The sequence below is a fragment of the Pecten maximus genome, chromosome 4, assembly GCF_902652985.1.
Source record: "Pecten maximus chromosome 4, xPecMax1.1, whole genome shotgun sequence".
Taxonomy (NCBI): Eukaryota; Metazoa; Mollusca; class Bivalvia; order Pectinida; family Pectinidae; genus Pecten; species Pecten maximus.
In genome coordinates, this window is record NC_047018.1 from 51,470,636 (window position 1) to 51,497,761 (window position 27,126).

Here is a 27,126-nt window from a genome sequence, read left to right on the forward strand (position 1 = left end):
CATCGTCAGTCTTAGACAAATATTGATGACGTACCGTCGTCAGTCTTAGACAAGTATTGATGACGTACCGTCGTCAGTCTTAGACAAGTATTGATGACGTACCGTCGTTAGTCTTAGACAAGTATTGATGACGTACCATCGTCAGTCTTAGACAAGTATTGATGACGTACCAACGTCAGTCTTAGACAAGTATTGATGACGTACCGTCGTTAGTCTTAGACAAGTATTGATGACGTCCATCGTCAGTCTTAGACAAGTATTGATGACGTACCAACGTCAGTCTTAGACAAGTATTGATGACGTACCATAGTCAGTCTTAGACAAGTATTGATGACGTACCAACGTCAGACCTAGACAAGTATTGATGACGTACCATCGTCAGTCTTAGACAAGTATTGATGACGTACCATCGTCAGTCTTAGACAAGTATTGATGACGTACCATAGTCATTCTTAGACAAGTATTGATGACGTACCATCGTCAGTATTAGACAAGTATTGATGACGTACCATCGTCAGTCTTAGACAAGTATTGATGACGTACCATCGTCAGTCTTAGACAAGTATTGATGACGTACCATCGTCAGTCTTAGACAAGTATTGATGACGTACCATCGTCAGTCTTAGACAAGTATTGATGACGTACCAACGTCAGTCTTAGACAAGTATTGATGACGTACCATAATCAGTCTTAGACAAGTATTGATGACGTACCATCGTCAGTTTTAGACAAGTATTGATGACGTAGCATCGTCAGTCTTAGACAAAGTATTGATGACGTACCAACGAGCGATTGTACGAACCGAATTATTATCGATCTTTTACAAGTATTGATGACGTACCCATGAGCAATTTTACAAATTGAAATATTATCGATCTGTTACAAGTATTGATGACGTACCCATGAGCAATTTTACAAATTGAAATATTATCGATCTGTTACAAGTATTGATGACGTACCCATGAGCAATTTTACAAATTGAAATATTATCGATCTGTTACAAGTATTGATGACGTACCCACGAGCGATGGTATAAAATAAATAGTCTTTGACAGGTTTGATGATGTATAGATCAGAAATTGTATAAACTTGATCTATTGTTAGTCTTTGACCTGAACTGAAGTCGTACCGAAGAATGCTTTATGAAATGAACATATGTTAGGCGTGATTGAGAGAACACCAGCTGTTGAAGGCGGAGTATCGGCGCAAAAAAACACAATATGTCTATGTAAAATTACAATGGTTGAGAAGTCAATGTAGCTCGTCATCGACTGAGATTAAGAAATAATAATGATGTCGTTGTAGGCAAATCTTTGTAGCTTATATCGCAACCTCCAGATAGAACTAACGAAAAGTCAAGACGGTAATTAGATGATACCTCCTGTCCCGTGTAATATATAATATATAATGTCGAAGTGTAACAAAGTACTATGACTGATATAAAGAAATCTGTGACAGATGTGAATGTGGTATCAAAAGACTGAATAAAGGACACTTTCCAGTTACCCAGTAGAATAAAGAGGTACACGACTCCAGAGCGAGAATTTTGAAATGATAGTAAGAAAAACAAGCTCTTCTGATATTTTTTTTTAATATCTTACGATAAAAAAAATACTAATACACCCGACATTTGTTTTCAATATGAATTATGAAGTAACCAATTGCATCTTGTTTATTTGCATTCTATAACACATTTCCGTAAGAAACATAATCATGATATGTAGGCCGTGGCTAGAGGCTAGATGTGAGTCAATCAAAATTGTCGGAGGTCAACAAATGGCCAATGGGCGGATTTGAAAGTGGTTACACCCCGCGGTGTGTAAACAAAACAATAAAACACTGTAACGAATTGATCACGTGGTATATTAGTTGTGAACCTCATGTAATTATGGGATACATGATTACATTATTGAAATTTTATTTAAGCAATGAACAATGGTTTTAATGTTGTTATTGTCGATATGGCAGCAAGATGTATGGTGGGCAAATGGCATGGGAACCCCTTAGGGTTCCCATGCTACATTTGCCCACCATACATCTTGCTGCCATATCGACTATAACAACATTAAAACCACTGTTCAATACTTATGTTTACGTTGTCTTACCATTTTCGTCAACTTTGAAAAAAACTATAAAAAAAAAAAAAAAAAACGCCCTTTTTAATGTCACATGACCCACTGGGTGTTATAGCCTGAGGCACTGGGTGTTATAGGCGTATGGTGGCAACTGCCTCTTAGCATTGTGTCAATGGGGAAATGTGGAACAAATGTAAATATATGGTAATCAAATGTAGTATCCAAGTACTCGTGTACATATATGTAACTTGTACAATAAATGTAAAATAAATTAAAACTTGACCTTAAAAATGATAGTGTCCATAATTAATTAGATTAAATTAGATTAATAAAAATTAATCGATAAGCCTATCTAATCAATGACACAGTATGCCTGTTTACTTCTTGCAGTAGAAACGTTCCTCTTTGCGTCAAAGCCTAGATACGTCCTTGGCCATTGTTTAGCCCCTCCCTCCGAAGAGGATGAAGAACTAAACATTTTGGTACAAACAGTTGAGAGGTATTATCACATCGCTTTATCATTGTACCAGGGTACTTGACATAATGATCCCTGTTTTCATTCCTTCCATTCAGATGATATCGATAGTCTTTTTACGGGACTCAATACATATATCTTGTCTCATTTGACTTTCGTTATCGTTGATTCTGGGATGGTTTGATTTACATACGATTTACATGGCGAATGATGACGTCATGACCTACGTCACTGTTTTGCATACAGCATGTATTATCAGTTTGTGTAAATGTCTTCCAAATATACTACATGTTGTTACAGCCAGACATGTGTACCGATGATCAGATGTATACATGCCTATTACATATTTTGAGGCTGTTGTTTTAAGTGATAACAAGCCCTTTACAGTTTAAACTTGTTTCCTTTCCGATAGAGGACCAGTTTAATCGTGTGAAAATGACGAATCACTGTGTAATTCCATGTTGAATCTTCCATATTACATCTAATTTGCTGTTTTATATATCTTATCTAAGTGTTTACTAACTAACCACACCTTCCATGACGATATTCGATTGCCCGCACACCTGTAGATGGATGATGTTGTTATCCAGCACCAAGTCGCTAGCCCTGCTCGATGCGTTAAGGATCATCTGTTAGGAGAATAATGATGAATGTTAAAAGCGAATAAATATCTACAAATGCACAAAACTAGTAATGCTCATGTAACAAAATACTTTGTCTGGACACACTGTTTATCCAAATCATCAATAATTTCTTGTACATGCTAACTAATGCTATAGACCCTTATGAGTAAAACGGCACAAGCATTTTGTGCAACATATGTGCTATTAAATATGAGCTAATTATGTCCCCCTGAAACATGCATTTCTCGCATGTTTTGTAGAAAAACAAACAACTTAATACATTTTATGTCAATATTAATGTTCATGGTTAGCCATGATAAAGACTAAAAGTTAATAAAGTTATTTCTGTTAAATTGCAGCATAGCATGGATGCATAGACTTGTAAAATACCCCGATATCGCTGGTTTGCTATTTAGATGACCCTAAAAAGCCGCGCCCGTTGAGGCAGCTGCGTCGACGATCGACAGGGCGCGCGCACGCCTACACTTTACACCATAACGGGACAGGTTGTATCAGACACAAACCGCGAAAGAAGTATCTTTCGTTTATATTTTGAAAAAAAAAAAAAAAAAAAATGTCCATATGAAATCGACACCAACAGAAATCAATTTCGTCAGACCACCTTCTGGCGCAAGGTGTCTATTTCACTGCAGTGTCCCATTTTGTAAGACAAATTGATTTCCGTAGAGAAGGATATTTTAATTATTCCTAGATAACGTTATCACAATAAGTTTTATTTTATATGGTCGGTTCCTGCCATCATTCATGCAGCTAACTTATTGACATTACAACTACGTAGTCGCGTTACAAACGATACTCCGTGTGTTGATAATTACAAAAAACAAGGATGAAAAACTGCCACAATTCTCTGTAAATGTCTTATGGTTAAATACATCAACCTATCTCATTTGAGAATCTTTACATACAACTAAAAAATGTGTTTATTGAACACTTATATTTCACCAAAATATATAACTTAAAAAAGAAAAAAAAAATACATAAAAAATACATAATTAAAAATACTCTATTTGGTCATGAATGAAATCGTATAACTTCTCGTGCAGTGATATATTATGATAAATATAAGATTATGAAGAATAAAATATAATACCTTAGTATAAAAAAACAACACAAAAACGAAAAAACAACAAAACAAAATAACACATTATTGTGATTTTCATTTTTATCATATACAGGTGAGTTATCTCCCCTATACAGATCATCACGTACGTATCACTTTTATTCTAATCCAGCATACTTCCTTAATTACTTCATCTAATATATATCAGGGTTCACATGGACTCTTACGATCTGTACTCAGACGTATATATGAGTTTCGATCAGAAATCTTGGTCTCTGGAGATACTATCTTATGAGTGGTTCATACACGATATACAATGTACCATTATATTATAGTTAATTAAAGGAAATACTAGGGTAACTCATCACCAAGGCTACAGCCAGCTCAGTTCCACCCTACATGTTATCATGTGTATCCCATTCAAATAATTGAGCGACAGCACGAAAATATCATCTCTCCGTAATTCAACGCATCGCAAAAAAACAAAAACAAAAACAAAAACAAAAAACAAAAAACAAAGAAAAAAAAAGAAAAAAACAAACAAACAAAAAAAACAAATCTATTTTTGATTTGGTTCTGTGGTCTCTATACCGTTCTATGTCGACTTTAGAGGCCTGGGAACTTTAGATAATCCGTCAGTGATATATACAGTTCTATGTCGACTTTAGAGGCCTGGGAACTTTAGATAATCCGTCAGTGATATATACAGTTCTATGTCGACTTTAGAGGCGTGGAAACTTTAGATAATCCGTCAGTGATATATACAGTTCTATGTCGACTTTAGAGGCCTGGAAACTTTAGATAATCCGTCAGTGATATATACCGTTCTATGTCGACTTTAGAGGCCTGGAAACTTTAGATAATCCGTCAGTGATATATACAGTTCTATGTCGACTTTAGAGGCCTGGAAACTTTAGATAATCCGTCAGTGATATATACAGTTCTATGTCGACTTTAGAGGCCTGGAAACTTTAGATAATCCGTCAGTGATATATACCGTTCTATGTCGACTTTAGAGGCCTGGAAACTTTAGATAATCCGTCAGTGATATATACCGTTCTATGTCGACTTTAGAGGCGTGGAAACTTTAGATAATCCGTCAGTGATATATACCGTTCTATGTCGACTTTAGAGGCGTGGAAACTTTAGATAATCCGTCAGTGATATATACCGTTCTATGTCGGACACTGACGTTTTAGTTGTCTATATATCACCCCTACATGGCCACTTCTCCCACAGAGACCGCAGGTCGACCACTCTTGCTAATTAACGCACGGTCTCGTTATAATAGACGCCATATACAGGCATTCTCTTAACAACTGATATAAAATCGAGAGATGGTCGGAGGTTTATAGGCTATCAATGTGAGTGGGTGTGAACATAGCGTCATGTCTGCTAAGAATAAGACCTCTATCACTTCTATCATAATGTAAGTATTTCAATAATTTTACGAGATTCCGGATATTAATTCAGGCACCACTACGGATATTAGACGGTTGCCGTCAGCTTGTGGGCTAATGCTCTTTCTATGGTTTTTATGCTTCTATTTTCTTTGGAATTAAAGTTCTCATCAAATCTATGAAAGGCAAGCTGTCATCTGACCCCGACTTGCCCCTTCTCTCTATGGTATTTGTGTGAATTGATATACAACATAGATCGTTTTGTATATTACGGCATTGCTTGTACCCTTTTAACGTTTCGATTACAAAAAACAGATTAATCAGCATTAAATTGATCGAATGTTATCTTCCATAGTAGTGACGTGTCTGTCTCCACTTTTAGAGTGAACAGAATAGCAAAGGTTGTCTAAGTATATTGTATACATTTGCAATTTATTACCTTCTCATGCCGTATGACAATGACATACCGTATGATAATGACCTGTCGTATAAAAATGACCTGTCGTATGGCAATGACATGCATTATGACAATGACATGCCGTATGGCAATGACATACCGTATGACAATGACATGCATTATGACAATGACATGCCGTATGGCAATGACCTGTCGTATGACAATGACATGCATTATGACAATGACATGTCGTATGGTAATGACATGCCGTATGACAATGACATGCATTATGACAATGACATGCCGTATGGCAATGACATGCCGTATTACAATGACATGCATTATGAAAATGACCTGTCGTATGGCAATGACCTGTCGTATAAAAATGACCTGTCGTATGACAATGACATGCCGTATGACAATGACATGCATTATGAAAATGACCTGTCGTATGGCAATGACATGCCGTATGGCAATGACCTGTCGTATGACAATGACATGCCGTATGACAATGACCTGTCGTATGACAATGACATGCCGTATGGCAATGACATGCATTATGACAATGACATGCCGTATGACAATGACCTGTCGTATGACAATGACATGCCGTATGGCAATGACATGCATTATGACAATGACATGCCGTATGACAATGACCTGTCGTATGACAATGACATGCATTATGACAATGACATGCATTATGACAATGACCTGTCGTATGACAATGACATGCCGTATGACAATGACATGCCGTATGGCAATGACATGTCGTATAAAAATGACCTGTCGTATGACAATGACATGCCGTATGACAGTGACATGCATTATGACAATGACCTGTCGTATGACAATGACATGTCGTATAAAAATGACCTGTCGTATGACAATGACATGCCGTATGACAATGACATGCATTATGACAATGACCTGTCGTATGACAATGACATGCATTATGACAATGACCTGTCGTATGACAATGACATGCCGTATGACAATGACCTGCCGTATGGCAATGACATGCATTATGACAATGACATGCCGTATGACAATGACATGCCGTATGACAATGACCTGTCGTATGACAATGACATGCCGTATGGCAATGACATGCATTATGACAATGACATGCCGTATGACAATGACATGCCGTATTGCAATGACATGCATAATGACAATGACATGCCGTATGGCAATGACATGCATTATGACAATGACCTGTGGTATGACAATGATATGCCGTAGGCAATGACATGCATTATGACAATGACATGCATTATGACAATGACATGCCGTATGACAATGACATGCCGTATGAAAATGACATGTCGTATGGCAATGACATGCCGTATGATAATGACATGCATTATGACAATGACCTGTCGTATGACAATGACATGGCGTATGACAATGACATGCCGTATGGCAATGACCTGCCTATGGTAATGACATGCCGTATGACAATGACATGCCGTATGACAATGACATGTCGTATGACAATGACATGCCGTATGACAATGACATACCGTATGACAATGACATGCCGTATGACAATGACATACCGTATGACAATGACATGCCGTATGACAATGACATACCGTATGATAATGACATGCGTATGACAATGACATGCCTGTATCTAATTAAAATTAAGGGTGTTTTGCAAATTAAAAAAAAATAATAAAATCGATATCATATTCGATTTGACCAAAGCTGGCGACATCATTCGCGGAGCATCAAGGAAGGAAACATGATAAACACAATCGAGAACTGGTACCGAGCAAACTCTGTAGATCACGATTTTCTTTCCCTAACTCGTATTTTTCGTAAAAAAATGTTTTCTCTCCTCGCTTTCTTGAGCTATCAACAGCCATATCTTTTCTTTCTCGTCACACACAAATGCTCAACATTGTGCATTTAAAAAAATAAATAATAAGCTACACGCCCTTTTTATTACCATATCAGGAAAGATGTAAATTTTGTGATAGATTTCAGCAAAAAGAAAACAAATAGATTTTTTCCGTTAAAATAAACGCATGGTTTCCTCCAGCACCGGGTTTCTTAATAAAGTCGTTGGCTTAAGACAGCATCACCGTGTATCAAAGCGGCGAGAAACAGTCAGTTATAGAATGATCAATCTAAAGATAATTGATTTGATTTTATTTAATTGTTAAGTCGTTAACGAGATGTACTGCTACACGCAATCGTAGCTCGTTCTATCGTCAACCCAGACATTGACAGCTCATCGTCGACCACAGACATTGACAGCTCATCGTCGACCCCAGACAATGACAGCTCATCGTCCACCCCAGACAATGACAGTTCATCGTCGATAACAAACAATGACAGTTCATCGTCGATAACAAACAATGACAGTTCATCGTCGATAAGAAACAATGACAGCTTATCCTCGATAACAAACAATGACAGCTCATCGTCGATAACAAACAATGACAGCTCGTTCTATAGTCAAACCCAAACAATGACAGCTCATCGTCGATAACAAACAATGACAGCTCATCGTCGACCTCAGACAATGACAGCTCATCGTCGACCCCAGACAATGACAGCTCATTGTCAACCCCAGACAATGACAGCTCATTGTCAACCCCAGACAATGACAGCTCGTTCTATAGTCAAACCCAAACAATGACAGCTCGTTCTATAGTCAAACCCAAACAATGACAGCTCATCGTCGACCTCAGACAATGACAGTTCATCGTCGAAACCAGACAATGACAGCTCATCGTCGACCTCAGACAATGACAATTCATCGTCGACCCCAGACAATGACAGCTCATCGTCGATACCAAACAATGACAGCTCGTTCTATAGTCAAACCCAAACAATGACAGCTCATCGCCGACCCTAAACAACGACAGCTCATCGTCGACCCCGAACAATGACATCTCATCGTCGACCCCACAAAATGACAGCTCATCGTCGAAACCAGACAATGACAGCTCATCGTCGACCACAGCCAATGACACTAACGATCTCGAGAACTTCCTCTAACGATCCCGAAAACTTCCCCTAACGATCTCAAGAACTTCCCCTAACGATCTCGAGAACTTCCTCTAACGATCTCGAGAACTTCCTCTAACGAGCCCGAGAACTTCCCCTTACGACCTCGAGAACTTCCACTAACGACCTCGAGAACTTCCACTAACGATCTAGACAACTTCCCCTTACGACCTCGAAAACTTCCTCTAGCGATTCCGAGAATTTATTCACGCATTAAACGACACAGTAACACAATACATGTCACATAACACAATACACGTCATAGTAACACAATACACGTCACAGTAACACAATACACGTCATAGTAACACAATACACGTCACAGTAACACAGTACACGTCACAGTAACACAGTACACGTCATAGTAACACAATACACGTCATAGTAACAAAATACACGTCATAGTAACAAAATACACGTCACAGTAACACAAACGTCACAGTAACAAAATACACGTCACAGTAACACAATACACGTCACAATAACACAATACACGTCACAGTAACAAAATACACGTTATAGTAACACAATACACGTCATAGTAACACAGTACACATCACAGTAACACAGTACACGTCACAGTAACACAATACACGTCACAGTAACACAGTACACGTCACAGTAACACAATACACGTCACAGTAACACAGTACACATCACAGTAACACAAAACACGTCACAGTAACACAGTACACGTCACAGTATCACAGTACACGTCACAGTAACACAGTACACGCCACAGTAACACAGTACACGTCACAGTAACACAGTACACGTCACAGTAACACAGTACACGTCAGAGTAACACAGTACACATCACAGTAACACAGTACACGTCACAGTAACACAATACACGTCACATAACACAATACACGTCACAGTAACACAGTACATGTCGCAGTAACACAGTACACGTCACAGTATCACAGTACACGTCACAGTAGCACAGTACAAGTCACAGTATCACAGTACACGTCAGAGTAACACAGTACACATCAGAGTAACACAGTACACGTCACAGTAACACAGTACACGTCACAGTAACAAGTACACGTCACAGTAACACAATACACGTCACAGTAACACAATATACGTCACAGTAACACAGTACACGTCACAGTAACACAGTACACGTCACAGTAACACAGTACACGTCACAGTAACACAATACACGTCACAGTAACACAGTACACGTCACAGTATCACAGTACACGTCACAGTAACACAGTACACGCCACAGTAACAAGTACACGTCACAGTAACACAGTACACGTCACAGTAACACAGTACACGTCACAGTAACACAGTACAAGTCACAGTAACACAGTACACGTCACAGTAACACAGTACACGTCACAGTAACACAGTACACGTCACAGTAACACAGTACACGTCACAGTATCACAGTACACGTCAGAGTAACACAGTACACGACACGATTACACAGTACACATCACAGTAACACAGTACACGTCACAATAACACAGTTCACGCCATGGTAACACAATCCACATCACAGTAACATACTACACGTCACAGTAACACAGTATACGTCACAGTAACACAATACACGTCACAGATACACAGTACACGTCACATAACACAATACACGTCACATAACACAATACACGTCACAGATACACAGTACATGTCGCAGTAACACAATACACGTCACATAACACAATACAAGTCACAGTATCACAATACACGTCACAGTAACACAGTACACGCCACAGTAACACAATACACGTCACAGTATCACAGTACACGTCACAGTAACACAGTACACGTCACAGTAACACAGTACACGTCACAGTAACACAGTACACGCCACAGTAACACAATACACGTCACAGTAACACAAACGTCACAGTAACACAGTACACGTCACAGTAACACAGTACACGCCACAGTAACACAGTACACGCCACAGTAACACAGTACACCTCACAATAACACAGTACACGCCACAGTAACAAGTACACGTCACAGTAACACAGTACACGTCACAGTAACACAGTACACGTCACATAACACAATACAAGTCACAGTATCACAATACAAGTCACAGTTACACAATACACGTCACAATAACACAGTACACGTCACAGTAACACAGTACACGTCACAGTAACACAGTAGATGTCATAGTAACACAGTACACGTCAGAGTAACACAGTACACGTCACAGTAACACAGTACACGTCACAGTAACACAGTAGATGTCATAGTAACAAGTACACGTCACAGTAACACAGTAGATAACATAGTAACAAAATACACGTTATAGTAACACAATACACATCACAGTAACACAGTACACGTCACAGTAACACAGTACACGTCACAGTAACACAGTACACGTCACAGTAACACAGTACACGTCACAGTAACACAGTACACGTCACAGTAACACAGTACACGTCACAGTAACACAATACACATCACAGTAACACAATCCACGTCACAGTAACACAATACACATCACAGTAACACAATCCACGTCACAGTAACACAGTACACGTCACAGTAACACAATACACGTCACAGTAACACAGTACACGTCACAGTAACACAGTACACGTCACAGTAACACAATCCACGTCACAGTAACACAATACACGTCACAGTAACACAGTAGATGTCATAGTAACACAGCACACGTCACAGTAACACAATACACGTCACAGTAACACAGTGCACGTCACAGTAACACCATAAACGTCACAGTAACACAGTACACGTCACAGTAACACAGTACACCTCACAATAACTCAATACACGTCACAGTAACACAGTACACGTCACAGTTACACAATACACGTCACAATAACACAGTAAACGTCACAATAACACAATACTCATCACAGTAACATAGTACACGTCACAGTAACACAGTACACGTCACAGTAACACAGTACACCTCACAATAACACAATACACGTCACAGTAACACAGTACACGTCACAATAACACAATACACGTCACAGTAACACAGTACACCTCACAATAACTCAATACACGTCACAGTAACACAGTACACGTCACAGTTACACAATACACATCACAGTAACACAGTACACGTCACAGTAACAGTACACGTCACAGTAACACAGTACACGTCACAGTAACACAATACACGTCACAGTAACACAGTATACGTCACAGTAACACAGTACACGTCACAGTAACACAATACACATCACAGTAACACAGTACACGTCACAGTAACACAGTACACGCCACAGTAACACAGTACACGTCATAGTAACGTAATACACGTCACAGTTACACAATATACGTCACAGTAACACAATAAACGTCACAGTAACACAATACACGTCATAGTAACATATTAAACGTCACAGTATCACAGTAAATGTCACTACAATACAGTACACATCATGCACAGTTTTCTTGCTAAACTCCTCGTTCCAAGACCATTAACAGGTCTCCTCATCCCCTTGTGTCTGTAGACAGCCCTAGGAAAATGGCACTTTAACCACATATGTCGGAGAAATCGACAGTCTTTTCCATTCTATAGCGCTATACATCAAAGTTAATTCTTTGTTTTATATTTGACTTTACCTCTTTACGACTGAAGTCTTTGAAAATTCACAAGTATATTTATAATTATCGTTTGTCTAGCGTGGGCATTTTTACAAGAAATAACTTCAGGAAAGTCTGTTGACATTCGACGACAACGACTGTCAATTTGATTTTCAATCTCCTCTTCTCGTGGGAATCAATTGAAAATCGAGTCACCTATTCTAAAACGCCTGATGGGATTCCTGATATAATGACCTATCTATATCTTCAATAGTTTACAAGGTTGTCATTTATCCAGCACGGCATCAACTTCCAGTCGCGTTCACACAACAAACTGGATTTGATTCCCTGTCAGATCTTTGATTTCATTGCAAGTTGTAGCTTGAATTCCCGTCCTATTGTTTAACTGTCCCATTTGGAACTTTTCTCCAAATCGATATCGTTCAATCACTCCTATTATCGAAACAATACATAGATAAAGTTTGTAGACTTTTACAGTATTGACAGAACATTAACGCGATAGAGAACACGTTGGTTTATCTTAAAAGTGATTTTTAAGCATAAATAGAGGATATCTAACAGTGTCTTCAGTAATACCAAATATATTTCACGAGTAGGGCTAATATGAAAATATTAGCCACACGAGTGAAATATATTTGGTATTACTGAAGACACTGTTAGATATTCTGTTTATTACATTTTTTATCAACGAAAAACCTACCCCGTATGCTAACTAGGCCTACAGCGAAAGTTTGCATACAAAAAAGTAGTTCCCCCTGTCCAGGTGCTGACATATATGTCGGGCTTTCTGATTGGTCAATTATTTTGATATTTTCTTATCATTAATTTGATTGGTCAAATCAGCAAAAGTGATATTTTTCAAAATAAAAGTATTTAGCATATCTGGTCTTTCATAAAATACAAGAATACATTATCAATTTGATAATTTTGATAATTATTCGATGCTTATAACAGCAATGTAGAAAAAGTGAAATCGTTCCGCGGAAGGATTTTAACCATGTATTCATACGCACTGATCAGTGTTAATCTGGTCAAATTCATGAGCAAATGAAACAGATTAAGTTTGGTAGTTTCATTGAGTCAAACTTAAGTAGAAATTGAAATATTTGTGCAATGAACCAACAAATGTTTTTCTCGTTTGTTGCTCATTTCTGTCTTCATATTTATAAGATATCATACATTTTTGTACGTTTCCTTGTAGCACTTCAGCATAAAATGGCTCCTGCGAACAACCATGTGAACTGAAGTTTTCAAAGTCCGCACACCCACCTCTAACACTGATGTAAGGTTTTGCAGCACCTCAAGTATATTTACGGATGTTCAACAAGTCCTTTTTCTTCAAAATAGCTTGTATTTTCTCTTCGATCATTCTAATGAAACGTCGTTGGTGTATCTCGTCTGCCATATTGTAAACAAAGTGATGCCGACACTCATTTGTTTCCAGCATTCTGATTGGCTGTTGTCAAAATTAACATGAAACGTGATTAATAGGGAAGCAAAGATTGCTGCACTATTCGTGCCAAAAATGGTTATTTTTAGAACAAATAGGTCTACTCTCTGACAGGTGCTTGTGAGGAAAACAGGAAATTGACCAGCGAACATCAAGCAAACACTCAAGCCATGTTACAAGCATTCATGATTGATATACACTGCTAAAATAGTATATTCTGATGACTTCCTATTGTTTACAGACCTGTTCCGAAATGTGTCTTTACTCACCAACATTAAAACGTTAGTAAATCAAACAAATATTTAACGTGATAAACAGCTTCGTAAGCTTAACGAGTTAAAAGTTGGAGCTATTGTCTAAACGCTTTTAGATAACAAAAATAACTGACCAATCGAAACCTTTATCTGGTATCGTCGGGCATACTGTACTGTACTATTGGAATGTATGTAACAACAAATTTGATTGGTCTTTTATTTCAATCATTAGAACGCGTTCAAAATGTGTAACGTATACATTTAGGTCCGTCGATACCCGACACTTTAACACTAGCCCTCCACCTCTGGGTTGCGAGTTCGAAACCTACTTGGGGCATTTGCCAGGTGCTGACCGTAGGCCGGTGGTTTTTCTCCTGGTACTCCGGCTTTTCTCCACCTCCAAAACCTGGCACGTCCTTAAATGACCCTGGCTGTTAATAGGACGTTAAACAAAAACAAACAAACAAACAAACCGTCGATACCGCTACAGAATCCTGGTTAGTGATTAGCCTACAGAGGCAAATATCTACAAATATTACATCTGTACCCTTTAACATTGACGGGATATCACAACAACACATATAATAGTTATATATGTATATATATGTATCTGTCTGACCGATCACACATGGTCTTTATTAATATAATGTTCTCCTTCATCTAGAACTAGTACTTGACTGATAAATATCTATTTGCTAGTCCTTGCCTAAAATCACCGACTCGGCCGGTATTTATAACTACCACTATGGCTAGTTGCCGGTCTATACAGGTCGCCGGTATGGAACGCCGACAGGGACTGCTTATTTTCTTATTCTTATTTGTTATTCCTAATTCCTAATGCTTATATTTTATTCTAAATAGTTATTTCAACGTGATGTTTGTTGTAAGCGATACTGCTTCATTGTACAATATGTATATGTATTTACCTTTTATTTCAGTTTGCCCTAGTCCATACTTGCTTACGATCAAACGCGCTTTCTTCGTTGCAATCTGAATATTCTAACTTCCAAATACCATTTGATTGTTGTTCTTTTTCTGTATAATTAGCGTTTAACACAATGTTAATCATTTGATTACTGTTTTCGTTTCAACTGTAGTTGGCAAGAAATTGTCAAGACGAAGCCGAGAGAAAGTTACAATATCGAGTTCGTTATTATGCCAACAGACGTCGCTGTACAGCAAACAGGTGAAAATGACGATATAGGGATGTACACTGGCCCTGTCACACTTCTGGACACTACACGATATAGGGACGTACACTGGCCTTGTCATACTATGGACACTACACGATATAGGGACGTACACTGACCCTGTCACACTTCTGGACACTACAAGATATAGGGACGTACACTGGCCTTGTCACACTTCTGGACACTACACGATATAGGGACGTACACTGGCCTTGTCACACTTCTGAACACTACACGATATAGGGACGTACACTGGCCCTGTCACACTTCTGAACACTACACGATATAGGGACGTACACTGGCCCTGTCACACGTCTGAACACTACACGATATAGGGACGTACACTGTCCCTGTCACACGTCTGAACACTACACGATATAGGGACGTACACTGTCCCTGTCACACGTCTGAACACTACACGATATAGGGACGTACACTGGCCTTGTCATACTATGGACACTACACGATATAGGGACGTACACTGACCCTGTCACACTTCTGGACACTACACGATATAGGGACGTACACTGGCCCTGTCACACTTCTGGACACTACACGATATAGGGACGTACACTGGCCCTGTCACACTTCTGAACACTGCACGATATAGGGACGTACACTGGGCCTGTCACACTTCTGAACACTATACGATATAGAGACGTACACTGGCCCTGTCACACTTCTGGACACTACATGATATAGGGACGTACACTGGCCCTGTCACACGTCTGGACACTACACGATATAGGGACGTACACTGTCCTTGTCACACTCTGGACACTACACGATATAGGGACGTACACTGGCCTTGTCACACCTCTTGACAATATACGATATAGGGACGTACACTGGCCTTGTCACACGTATGGACACTACAAGATAAAGGGACGTACACTGGCCTTGTCACACCTCTTGACACTACATGATATAGGGACGTACACTGTCCCTGTCACACGTATGGACACTACAAGATAAAGGGACGTACACTGGCCCTGTCACACTTCTGGACACTACATGATATAGGGACGTACACTGGCCTTGTCACACTTCTGGACACTACACGATATAGGGACGTACACTGGCCCTGTCACACTTCTGGACACTACATGATATAGGGACGTACACTGTCCCTGTCACACGTCTGGACACTACACGATATAGGGACGTACACTGGGCCTGTCACACTTCTGAACACTATACGATATAGGGACGTACACTTGCCCTGTCACACTTCTGAACACTATACGATATAGGGACGTACACTTGCCCTGTCACACTTCTGGACACTACATGATATAGGGACGTACACTGGCCCTGTCACACTTCTGGACGCTACACGATATAGGGACGTACACTGGCCCTGTCACACTTCTGGACGCTACACGATATAGGGACGTACACTGGCCCTGTCACACGTCTGGACACTACATGATATCGGGACGTACACTGTCCCTGTCACACGTCTGGACACTACATGATATCGGGACGTACACTGGCCCTGTCACACTTCTGGACACTACACGATATAGGGACGTACACTGGCCCTGTCACACGTCTGGACACTACACGATATAGGGACGTACACTGGTCCTGTCACACGTCTGGACACTACACGATATAGGGACGTACACTGGCCTTGTCACACGTCTGGACACTACACGATATAGGGACGTACACTGACCCTGTCACACTTCTGAACACTACACGATATAGGGACGTACACTGGCCTTGCCACACTCTGGACACTACATGATATAGGGACGTACACTGGCCCTGTCACACTTCTGAACACTACACGATATAGGGACGTACACTGGCCTTGCCACACTCTGGACACTACATGATATAGGGACATTGTATATTCTTATCCCGAGAGTCGGGTCATCTGGAAGCTACCTTAATTATAAGATAGATGGTTTCAGGCGAAATAATTTTAGGAGATGAAGCGATCTAGATCACGCAAGTGTTTGAATTCTAGCGAAAACAACAATGATTGATTAATTAACTGATTGGTTGATTAATCAATTACCTATTGTTCACAATCAAAAGAGAATTCTCGACATACTTGTCCTGTATAAATCGGTGTGTCACTGGGGCTTGGGTATTTCAAAATAGATAAGAAACTCCCCTCAGAAAATGGTATAGCCAAGAACGTTGAGAAGAATGTTAACGTCACGTGTGAAGTTTCTTTGAGAGCCGCTGGAACGAACTGCGTCGTCGTCGTAGTTGATGACGATATAATATCCGACAATACCCTTCATTCTGGCTCGAAGGCGTGTCAGTTCGTCTGTGGCTTTCAAAGAATGTCTTCACCAGCGAAAATGAATAAAGTGTTAGACAAGCTTAATGTAATGTGTTGCAACATAGACGATGTAATGGCAGGCACGCTGTACCTTCTAAAATGTCTAGAGGAAGACAATATTGATATCTGTAGTCTGTCTCAACATTCAGTAAGGCGGTATAATTTGCCGCATTTTTGATCCTTTAACACAAATGTCCCCGAGATAGACCATCCCGTAACGCTGCTGGTTTTCTTTGCCTTATCTCAATCATCAAGAAAATCGTACTGATAGTCCTCCAACTGTGGGTACAGTAACTATACATGTTTGTCTTTTTCTGCCAACATCATCACGAGACTTGGATATTATGATGAAGTAATTTAAGATCAGCTATGGTCATGTACTCGGAGAAAGGGAGGGTCATCACCATGGGTGACTAATGTAAACATTAGCTGTCAACGTTATCATTTATTACGTCATGAAAGGTTAACGATGTTTAAAATGAAGCTCCCAGTTCTGTTGGGACTTCCTGTTCTATAGGGACTCCCTGTTATATAGGGGCTTCCTGTTCTATAGGGACTCCCTGTTCTGTGGGGATTCCCTGTTCTATAGGGACTTCCTGTTCTGTGGGGACTTCCTGTTCTGTGGGGACTCCCTGTTATATAGAGACTCCCTGTTCTGTGGGGACTTCCTGTTCTGTGGGGGACTTGTTCTATAGGGACTCCCTGTTCTATAGGGACTCCCTGTTCTATAGGGACTCCCTGTTCTATAGAGACTTCCTGTTCTATAGGGACTTCCTGTTCTATAGGGACTTCCTGTTCTATAGGGACTTCCTGTTCTATAGGGACTTCCTGTTCTATAGGGACTCTATCCCTGTTCTATAGGGACTTCCTGTTCTGTGGGGACTTCCTGTTCTATAGGGACTTCCTGTTCTCTTGGGACTCCCTGTTCTATAGGGACTTCCTGTTCTGTGGGGACTTCCTGTTCTATAGGGACTTCCTGTTATATAGGGACTTACTGTTCTGTGGGGACTTCCTGTTCTATAGGGACTTCCTGTTCTGTTGGGACTCCCTGTTCTATAGGGACTTCCTGTTCTGTGGGGACTTCCTGTTCTATAGGGACTTCCTGTTATATAGGGACTTCCTGTTCTATAGGGACTGCCTGTTCTATAGGGACTTCCTGTTCTGTGGGGACTCCCTGTTCTATAGGGACTTTCTGTTCTATAGAGACTCCCTGTTATATAGGGATTCCCTGTTCTGTGGGGACTTCCTGTTCTATAGGGACTTCCTGTTCTATAGGGACTCCCTGTTATATAGGGACTTCCTGTTCTGTGGGGACTTGTTCTATAGGGCCTCCCTGTTCTGTGGGGACTCCCTGTTCTGTGGGGACTCCCTGTTCTGTGGGGACTTCCTGTTCTATAGGGACTTCCTGTTCTATAGGGACTTCCTGTTCTGTGGAGACTCCCTCTTCTGTGGGGACTTCCTGTTCTATGGGGACTCCCTGTTCTATAGGGACTTCCTGTTCTATAGGGACTCCCTGTTCTATAGGGACTCCCTGTTCTGTGGGGACTTCCTGTTCTATAGGGACTTCCTGTTCTGTGGTGACTCCCTGTTCTATAGGGACTTCCTGTTCTATAGAGACTCCCTGTTATATAGGGATTCCCTGTTCTGTGGGGACTTCCTGTTCTATAGGGACTTCCTGTTCTATAGGGACTTCCTGTTCTATAGGAACTCCCTGTTATATAGGGACTTCCTGTTCTGTGGGGACTCCCTGTTCTATAGGGATTCCCTATTCTATAGGGACTCCCTGTTCTGTGGGGACTCCCTGTTCTGTGGGGACTCCCTGTTCTGTGGGGACTTCCTGTTCTGTGGGGACTCCCTGTTCTATAGGGATTCCCTGTTCTATAGGGACTTCCTGTTCTGTGGGGACTCCCTGTTCTATAGGGATTCCCTGTTCTATAGATACTCCCTGTTCTGTGGGGACTCCCTGTTATATAGGGACTTCCTGTTCTATAGGGACTTCCTGTTCTATAGGGACTCCCTGTTCTATAGGGACTTCCTGTTCTATAGGGACTCCCTGTTCTATAGGGACTCCCTGTTCTATAGGGACTTCCTGTTCTATAGGGACTTCCTGTTCTCTAGGGACTTCCTGTTCTATAGGGACTTCCTGTTCTATAGGGACTTCCTGTTCTATAGGGACTTCCTGTTCTATATAGAGACTCCCTGTTCTATAGGGCCTTACTGTTCTATAGAGACTCCCTGTTCTATGGGTACTTCCTGTTCTGTGGAGACTCCCTGTTCTGTGGGGACTCCCTGTTCTGTTGGAACTTCCTGTCCAATAGGGGCTTCCTGTTCTGTGGAGACTCCCTGTTCTGTGGAGACTTCCTGTTCTATAGGGACTTCCTGTTCTATAGGGACTTCCTGTTCTATAGGGACTCCCTGTTCTGTGGGGACTTCCTGTTCTATAGGGACTTCCTGTTCTATAGGGACTTCCTGTTCTCTAGGAACTTCCTGTTCTATAGGGACTTCCTGTTCTATAGGGACTTCCTGTTATATAGGGACTCCCTGTTCTATAGGGACTTCCTGTTCTATAGGGACTCCCTGTTATATAGGGACTTCCTGTTCTATAGGGACTTCCTGTTATATAGGGACTCCCTGTTCTATAGGGACTTCCTGTTCTGTGGGGACTTCCTGTTCTATAGGGACTTCCTGTTCTGTGGAGACTCCCTGTTCTATAGGAACTCCCTGATATATAGGGACTTCCTGTTCTGTGGGGACTCCCTGTTCTATAGGGATTCCCTATTCTATAGGGACTCCCTGTTCTGTGGGGACTCCCTGTTCTGTGGGGACTCCCTGTTCTGTGGGGACTTCCTGTTCTGTGGGGACTCCCTGTTCTATAGGGATTCCCTGTTCTATAGGGACTTCCTGTTCTGTGGGGACTCCCTGTTCTATAGGGATTCCCTGTTCTATAGATACTCCCTGTTCTGTGGGGACTCCCTGTTATATAGGGACTTCCTGTTCTATAGGGACTTCCTGTTCTATAGGGACTCCCTGTTCTATAGGGACTTCCTGTTCTATAGGGACTCCCTGTTCTATAGGGACTCCCTGTTCTATAGGGACTTCCTGTTCTATAGGGACTTCCTGTTCTCTAGGGACTTCCTGTTCTATAGGGACTTCCTGTTCTATAGGGACTTCCTGTTCTATAGGGACTTCCTGTTCTATATAGAGACTCCCTGTTCTATAGGGCCTTACTGTTCTATAGAGACTCCCTGTTCTATGGGGACTTCCTGTTCTGTGGAGACTCCCTGTTCTGTGGGGACTCCCTGTTCTGTTGGAACTTCCTGTCCAATAGGGGCTTCCTGTTCTGTGGAGACTCCCTGTTCTGTGGAGACTTCATGTTCTATAGGGACTTCCTGTTCTATAGGGACTTCCTGTTCTATAGGGACTCCCTGTTCTGTGGGGACTTCCTGTTCTATAGGGACTTCCTGTTCTATAGGGACTTCCTGTTCTCTAGGAACTTCCTGTTCTATAGGGACTTCCTGTTCTATAGGGACTTCCTGTTATATAGGGACTCCCTGTTCTATAGGGACTTCCTGTTCTATAGGGACTCCCTGTTATATAGGGACTTCCTGTTCTATAGGGACTTCCTGTTATATAGGGACTCCCTGTTCTATAGGGACTTCCTGTTCTGTGGGGACTTCCTGTTCTATAGGGACTTCCTGTTCTGTGGAGACTCCCTGTTCTGTGGGGACTTCCTGTTCTATGGGGACTCCCTGTTCTATAGGGACTTCCTGTTCTATAGGGACTCCCTGTTCTGTGGGGACTTCCTGTTTCATAGGGACTTCCTGTTCTATAGGGACTTCCTGTTCTATAGGGACTCCCTGTTCTGTGGGGACTTCCTGTTCTATAGGGACTTCCTGTTCTATAGGGACTTCCTGTTCTCTAGGAACTTCCTGTTCTATAGGGACTTCCTGTTCTATAGGGACTTCCTGTTATATAGGGACTCCCTGTTCTATAGGGACTTCCTGTTCTATAGGGACTCCCTGTTATATAGGGACTTCCTGTTCTATAGGGACTTCCTGTTATATAGGGACTCCCTGTTCTATAGGGACTTCCTGTTCTGTGGGGACTTCCTGTTCTATAGGGACTTCCTGTTCTGTGGAGACTCCCTGTTCTGTGGGGACTTCCTGTTTCATAGGGACTTCCTGTTCTATAGGGACTTCCTGTTCTATAGGGACTCCCTGTTCTGTGGGGACTTCCTGTTCCATATGGACTTCCTGTTCTATAGGGACTTCCTGTTCTGCGGGGGGTTTCCTGTTCTATAGGGACTTCCTGTTCTGTGGGGACTCCCTGTTATATAGGGACTTCCTGTTCTATAGGGACTCCCTGTTCTATAGGGACTTCCTGTTCTATAGGGACTCCCTGTTCTGTGGGGACTTCCTGTTCTATAGGGACTTCCTGTTCTATAGGGACTTCCTGTTCTCTAGGAACTCCCTGTTCTATAGGGACTTCCTGTTCTATAGGGACTTCCTGTTATATAGGGACTCCCTGTTCTATAGGGACTTCCTGTTCTATAGGGACTCCCTGTTATATAGGGACTTCCTGTTCTATAGGGACTTCCTGTTATATAGGGACTCCCTGTTCTATAGGGACTTCCTGTTCTGTGGGGACTTCCTGTTCTATAGGGACTTCCTGTTCTGTGGAGACTCCCTGTTCTGTGGGGACTTCCTGTTTCATAGGGACTTCCTGTTCTATAGGGACTTCCTGTTCTATAGGGACTCCCTGTTCTGTGGGGACTTCCTGTTCCATAGGGACTTCCTGTTCTATAGGGACTTCCTGTTCTGCGGGGGGTTTCCTGTTCTATAGGGACTTCCTGTTCTGTGGGGACTCCCTGTTATATAGGGACTTCCTGTTCTATAGGGACTCCCTGTTCTATAGGGACTTCCTGTTCTATAGGGACTTCCTGTTCTGTGGGGACTCCCTGTTCTGTGGGGACTTCCTGTTCTGTGGGGACTTCCTGTTATATAGGGACTCCCTGTTCTATAGGGACTCCCTGTTATATAGGGACTCCCTGTTCTATAGGGACTTCCTGTTCTATAGGGACTCCCTGTTCTATAGGGACTTCCTGTTCTGTGGGGACTCCCTGTTATATAGAGACTTCCTGTTCTATAGGGACTTCCTGTTCTGTGGGGACTTCCTGTTCTGTGGGGACTTCCTGTTCTATAGGGACTTCCTGTTATGTGGGGACTCCCTGTTCTATAGGGACTTCCTGTTCTGTGGGGACTTCCTGTTATATAGGGGCTTCCTGTTCTATAGAGACTCCCTGTTCTATAGGGACTTCCTGTTCTGTGGGGACTTCCTGTTCTATAGGGACTTCCTGTTATATAGGGTCTCCCTGTTCTATAGGGACTTCCTGTTCTATAGGGACTTCCTGTTCTATAGGGACTCCCTGTTCTATAGGGACTTCCTGTTCTGTGGGGACTTCCTGTTCTGTGGGGACTTCCTGTTCTATAGGTACTTCCTGTTCTGTGGGGACTCCCTGTTATATAGGGACTTCCTGTTCTGTGGGGACTTCCTGTTATATAGGGACTTCCTGTTCTATAGGGACTTCCTGTTCTGTGGGGTCTCCCTGTTATATAGGGACTTCCTGTTCTGTGGGGACTTCCTGTTCTGTGGGGACTTCCTGTTATATAGGGACTTCCTGTTCTGTGGGGACTGGAAAGATCCCATCTGAACATTGTAATTCCAAACATGTGAGGTATATCTGAAGTTAGACAGTAAATACTGGTCAAATACTCTGTTACAAATACATTGCCGACCTCAACGCAGTTAAGTAGCTCCTCAAAATATCATGTTGACCCTAGAAAGAGGCTCTACAATCAGTTATAAATATCAAATAAAAGGTCGATGATGTTATTGAGCCCGGGATGATATCTGAAAGCCGGCGGATTTCTAATGTTTCGCTCGAAAAGCTCTTCTGTCTTCTCCGGTGTAGTAGGTAAATTAGGTTAATTAATGTCTACATATTACGGTGAGTTAACATCATGTTTACCACCCTGGCCATTGTTCAGATCACAACAATAGTGTGTATGACGTCATACAGATAAACCTTCGGTTGGTCTTCTTATCGAGTTGTTGTCAGGATCATCACCTCCCGTGTAAAAGAGTTCCAATCGAATGTCAGACTTATATAGGACTAAGACCACAATTAGCTTCGCTATATGTTTCATTGTAACATTAAAATTCATAATAAATTCCCAACATCTCATATGCAACTTTCCATCTCACCTGGCCAAGACCAACATCTGAGAAGCAAAATATAAAAGTTTCAACCCAGCATGTTGGGCATTTTCTGGAGATAGCTGTCAAAATGTGTCACCAACGTGGATTATATACATCCGGGTCAGGGGTAGAGGTCAAATCAGGACTCATCACACAGGGTCCTGGAGCACATAATAAATGATCAATATTATTATTTTACATCACAAAACATAGATTGACATCTCTGCTATAAATCCACATTAAATTCATCAACAGAAATCAAGTTCAAAGAGGCATTTGATTGGTTTTCCTGAAATACATACATTTTTGAGGGGACTTCATTCGTGGGGCCTGAACCCGGAAGTACTTAATTGTGGTCTTAGTCCTATTATAGGACACTATTTTTGTCAAAAACTTACATTAATTATTTTCATAAACTTTGAGCTATTTGAAATCATGCTGTGAAAACAGAATTACTCTATGACACATAAAACAGGAATTACAGAGATCTAAAAACACCGTATTGACACTGAAAATCAAGACACAATTCTACATACAGCTACTATGTATATTTCTGATATCATGTGATAGATAAAATGAAACAGTTTTTTCAATAATTGAGATATTTCAATTCTGTAAACTGGTTTAGAAACTTTGATATTCCCTGCATATAACTATATATAGTTTGCTCCCAATTTCAAATTTTAACTTTAATTTGTAAAGAATTTTTAAATTTTGCTTTAAAATATTTTAATTTTGTTATCAGACTGATATCATAACTGTTTCAAAGCATTAATCAGGTCTCATAAGGACATGAAATAATCTAAATGCAACAATAAAGACTTGCAGTGACCAACCACAGTGAGTTACAACCAATAGACACACTAGCCAGCACTTGTTTACAATTACTGTTATGCTGTCCAGCCATAGGCAGAGAAGAGGGGTGGAGGGAAGTGAAGCATAAGCTGGTTCAACTGAGCTCAGAAGAACTATACAGCAAAGTATAAACCTAAAATGAAAAAGAGAACTCTATCGCTACTAGTAGAACAGCACAAAGATCATGCAAGAGGTCCAAGTCTGCTCGGAAGTCTAACTACAGGAGAGGACAGCTAGATCCAGCAAATGCAGGGGAGACAATCAGCTTCAGGATCATCTATGTTGAGAAGCCAAAACAAACTGTTTAAGATACAGTGGGAAACCTGAAAATAAGACATTGAATTCAAAATTCAAAAACAAATGTGTAACAGCAACAAAAAAGTTACTAATACAAATATATATGACTACCTAAAGAGGGAGCCTCCCCGTGGCGGTGGTCGGGAATGTTGTGTCTCTGGATACAATAGCTAATACCCTCAAATCAATTAAAAAAATTAAAATAAATATGTTTTAAATTTTCAAATCTAACAATCAGTCCCTATAGAATACATGACCATGTCAAATATTTAAATAAAAAACAATACAAAAATAATTAAAAAATTCTAAAAAAATAACGTAAAAAATAATTTTAAAATCTAATTTGAAGTTAAATTCATGTTAAATTTGAAAAATAGCTTTACTAACTAATCACAAATATAACTGTCAACAAGCATGTCAAATTTTAAGAGAATCGGCCAAAAAATGTGGATTTGTCAAATAAAAACATGTATTTCAGGGCCTATCATATAGGACTAAGACCACAATTAGCTTCGCTATATGTTTCATTGTAACATTAAAATTCATAATAAATTCCCAACATCTCATATGCAACTTTCCATCTCACCTGGCCAAGACCAACATCTGAGAAGCAAAATATAAAAGTTTCAACCCAGCATGTTGGGCATTTTCTGGAGATAGCTGTCAAAATGTGTCACCAACGTGGATTATATACATCCGGGTCAGGGGTAGAGGTCAAATCAGGACTCATCACACAGGGTCCTGGAGCACATAATAAATGATCAATATTATTATTTTACATCACAAAACATAGATTGACATCTCTGCTATAAATCCACATTAAATTCATCAACAGAAATCAAGTTCAAAGAGGCATTTGATTGGTTTTCCTGAAATACATACATTTTTGAGGGGACTTCATTCGTGGGGCCTGAACCCGGAAGTACTTAATTGTGGTCTTAGTCCTATAATAGAACTGAGACCACAAATAAGTACTTCCGGGTTCAGGTCCCACGAATGGAGTCCCCTCAAAAATGTATGTATTTCAGGAAAACAAATCAAATGCCTCTTTGAACTTGATTTCTATTGATGAATTTAATGTGGATTTATAGTAGAGATGTCAATCTAGGTTTGTGATGTAAAATAATAATATTAATCATTTATTATGTGCTCCAGGACCCTGTGTGATGAGTCCTGATTTGACCTCTACCCCTGACCCGGATGTATATAATCCACGTTGGTGACACATTTTGACAGCTATCTCCAGAAAATGCCGAACATGATGGGTTGAAACTTTTATATTTTGCTTCTCAGATGTTGGTCTTGGGCAGGTGAGATGGAAAGTTGCATATGAGATTTTGGGAATTTATTATGAATTTTAATGTTACAATGAAACATATAGCGAAGCTAATTGTGGTCTCGGTCCTTATATGATAGGCCCTGAATTAAATCCATGTTTTTTTTGACAAATCCACATTTTTTGGCCGATTCTCTTAAAATTTGACATGCTAGTTGACAGTTATATTTGTGATTAGTTAGTAAAACTATTTTTCAAATTTAACATGAATTTAACTTCAAATTAAATTTTAAAATGATTTTTATGTTATTTTTTTTAGAATCTAATTGAAGCTAATTGTGGTCCTAGTCCACATGTACGATCGAGTATAGCTTGTAAGAGTTATCTCCCTATCAACACTGATACATATTATAGGACACTATTTTTGTCAAAAACTTAAAATAATTATTTTCATAAACTTTGAGCTATTTGAAATCATGCTGTGAAAACAGAATTACTCTATGACACATAAAACAGGAATTACAGAGATCTAAAAACACCCTATTGACACTGAAAATCAAGACACAATTCTACATACAGCTACTATGTATATTTCTGAT

At 40.5% G+C, this 27,126-nt stretch overlaps 2 protein-coding genes across 2 annotated transcripts; one reads left to right on the forward strand and one right to left on the reverse strand.

The window, feature by feature from the left end:
- Positions 1-6,099: 6,099 nt before the first annotated feature.
- On the forward strand, positions 6,100-7,296 carry LOC117326629 (probable serine/threonine-protein kinase clkA). Its single transcript, XM_033883390.1, has one exon. The coding sequence runs from the start codon at positions 6,100-6,102 to the stop codon at positions 7,294-7,296; it is 1,197 nt and encodes a 398-aa protein (XP_033739281.1).
- An 11,830-nt stretch (positions 7,297-19,126) lies between these two features.
- On the reverse strand, positions 19,127-22,085 carry LOC117326631 (probable serine/threonine-protein kinase kinX). The gene is made up of 5 exons (XM_033883392.1): positions 21,966-22,085; positions 21,534-21,806; positions 21,084-21,374; positions 20,092-20,364; positions 19,127-19,462 (listed from the first exon to the last, which is right to left on the reverse strand). Exons 1-5 carry the CDS (start codon positions 22,083-22,085, stop codon positions 19,127-19,129), a joined length of 1,293 nt encoding a protein of 430 aa, XP_033739283.1.
- Between the last annotated feature and the right edge of the window lie 5,041 nt (positions 22,086-27,126).

Bases quoted from the DNA above. Each gene is read 5' to 3' on its own strand.
- LOC117326631 (XM_033883392.1), bottom strand. From the start codon at position 22,085: ATGGAACAGGAAGTCCCCACAGAACAGGGAGTCCCTATAGAACAGGAA. The intron at 20,365-21,083 runs GTCTCTATAGAA...CCTATATAACAG, and splicing joins AAGTCCCCATAGAACAGGGA to GAAGTCCCTATAGAACAGGA. The intron at 19,463-20,091 runs GTACCCATAGAA...CCTATATAACAG, and splicing joins GAGTCTCCACAGAACAGGAA to GGAGTCTCTATAGAACAGGA.
- LOC117326629 (XM_033883390.1), top strand. From the start codon at position 6,100: ATGCCGTATGACAATGACATACCGTATGATAATGACCTGTCGTATAAA.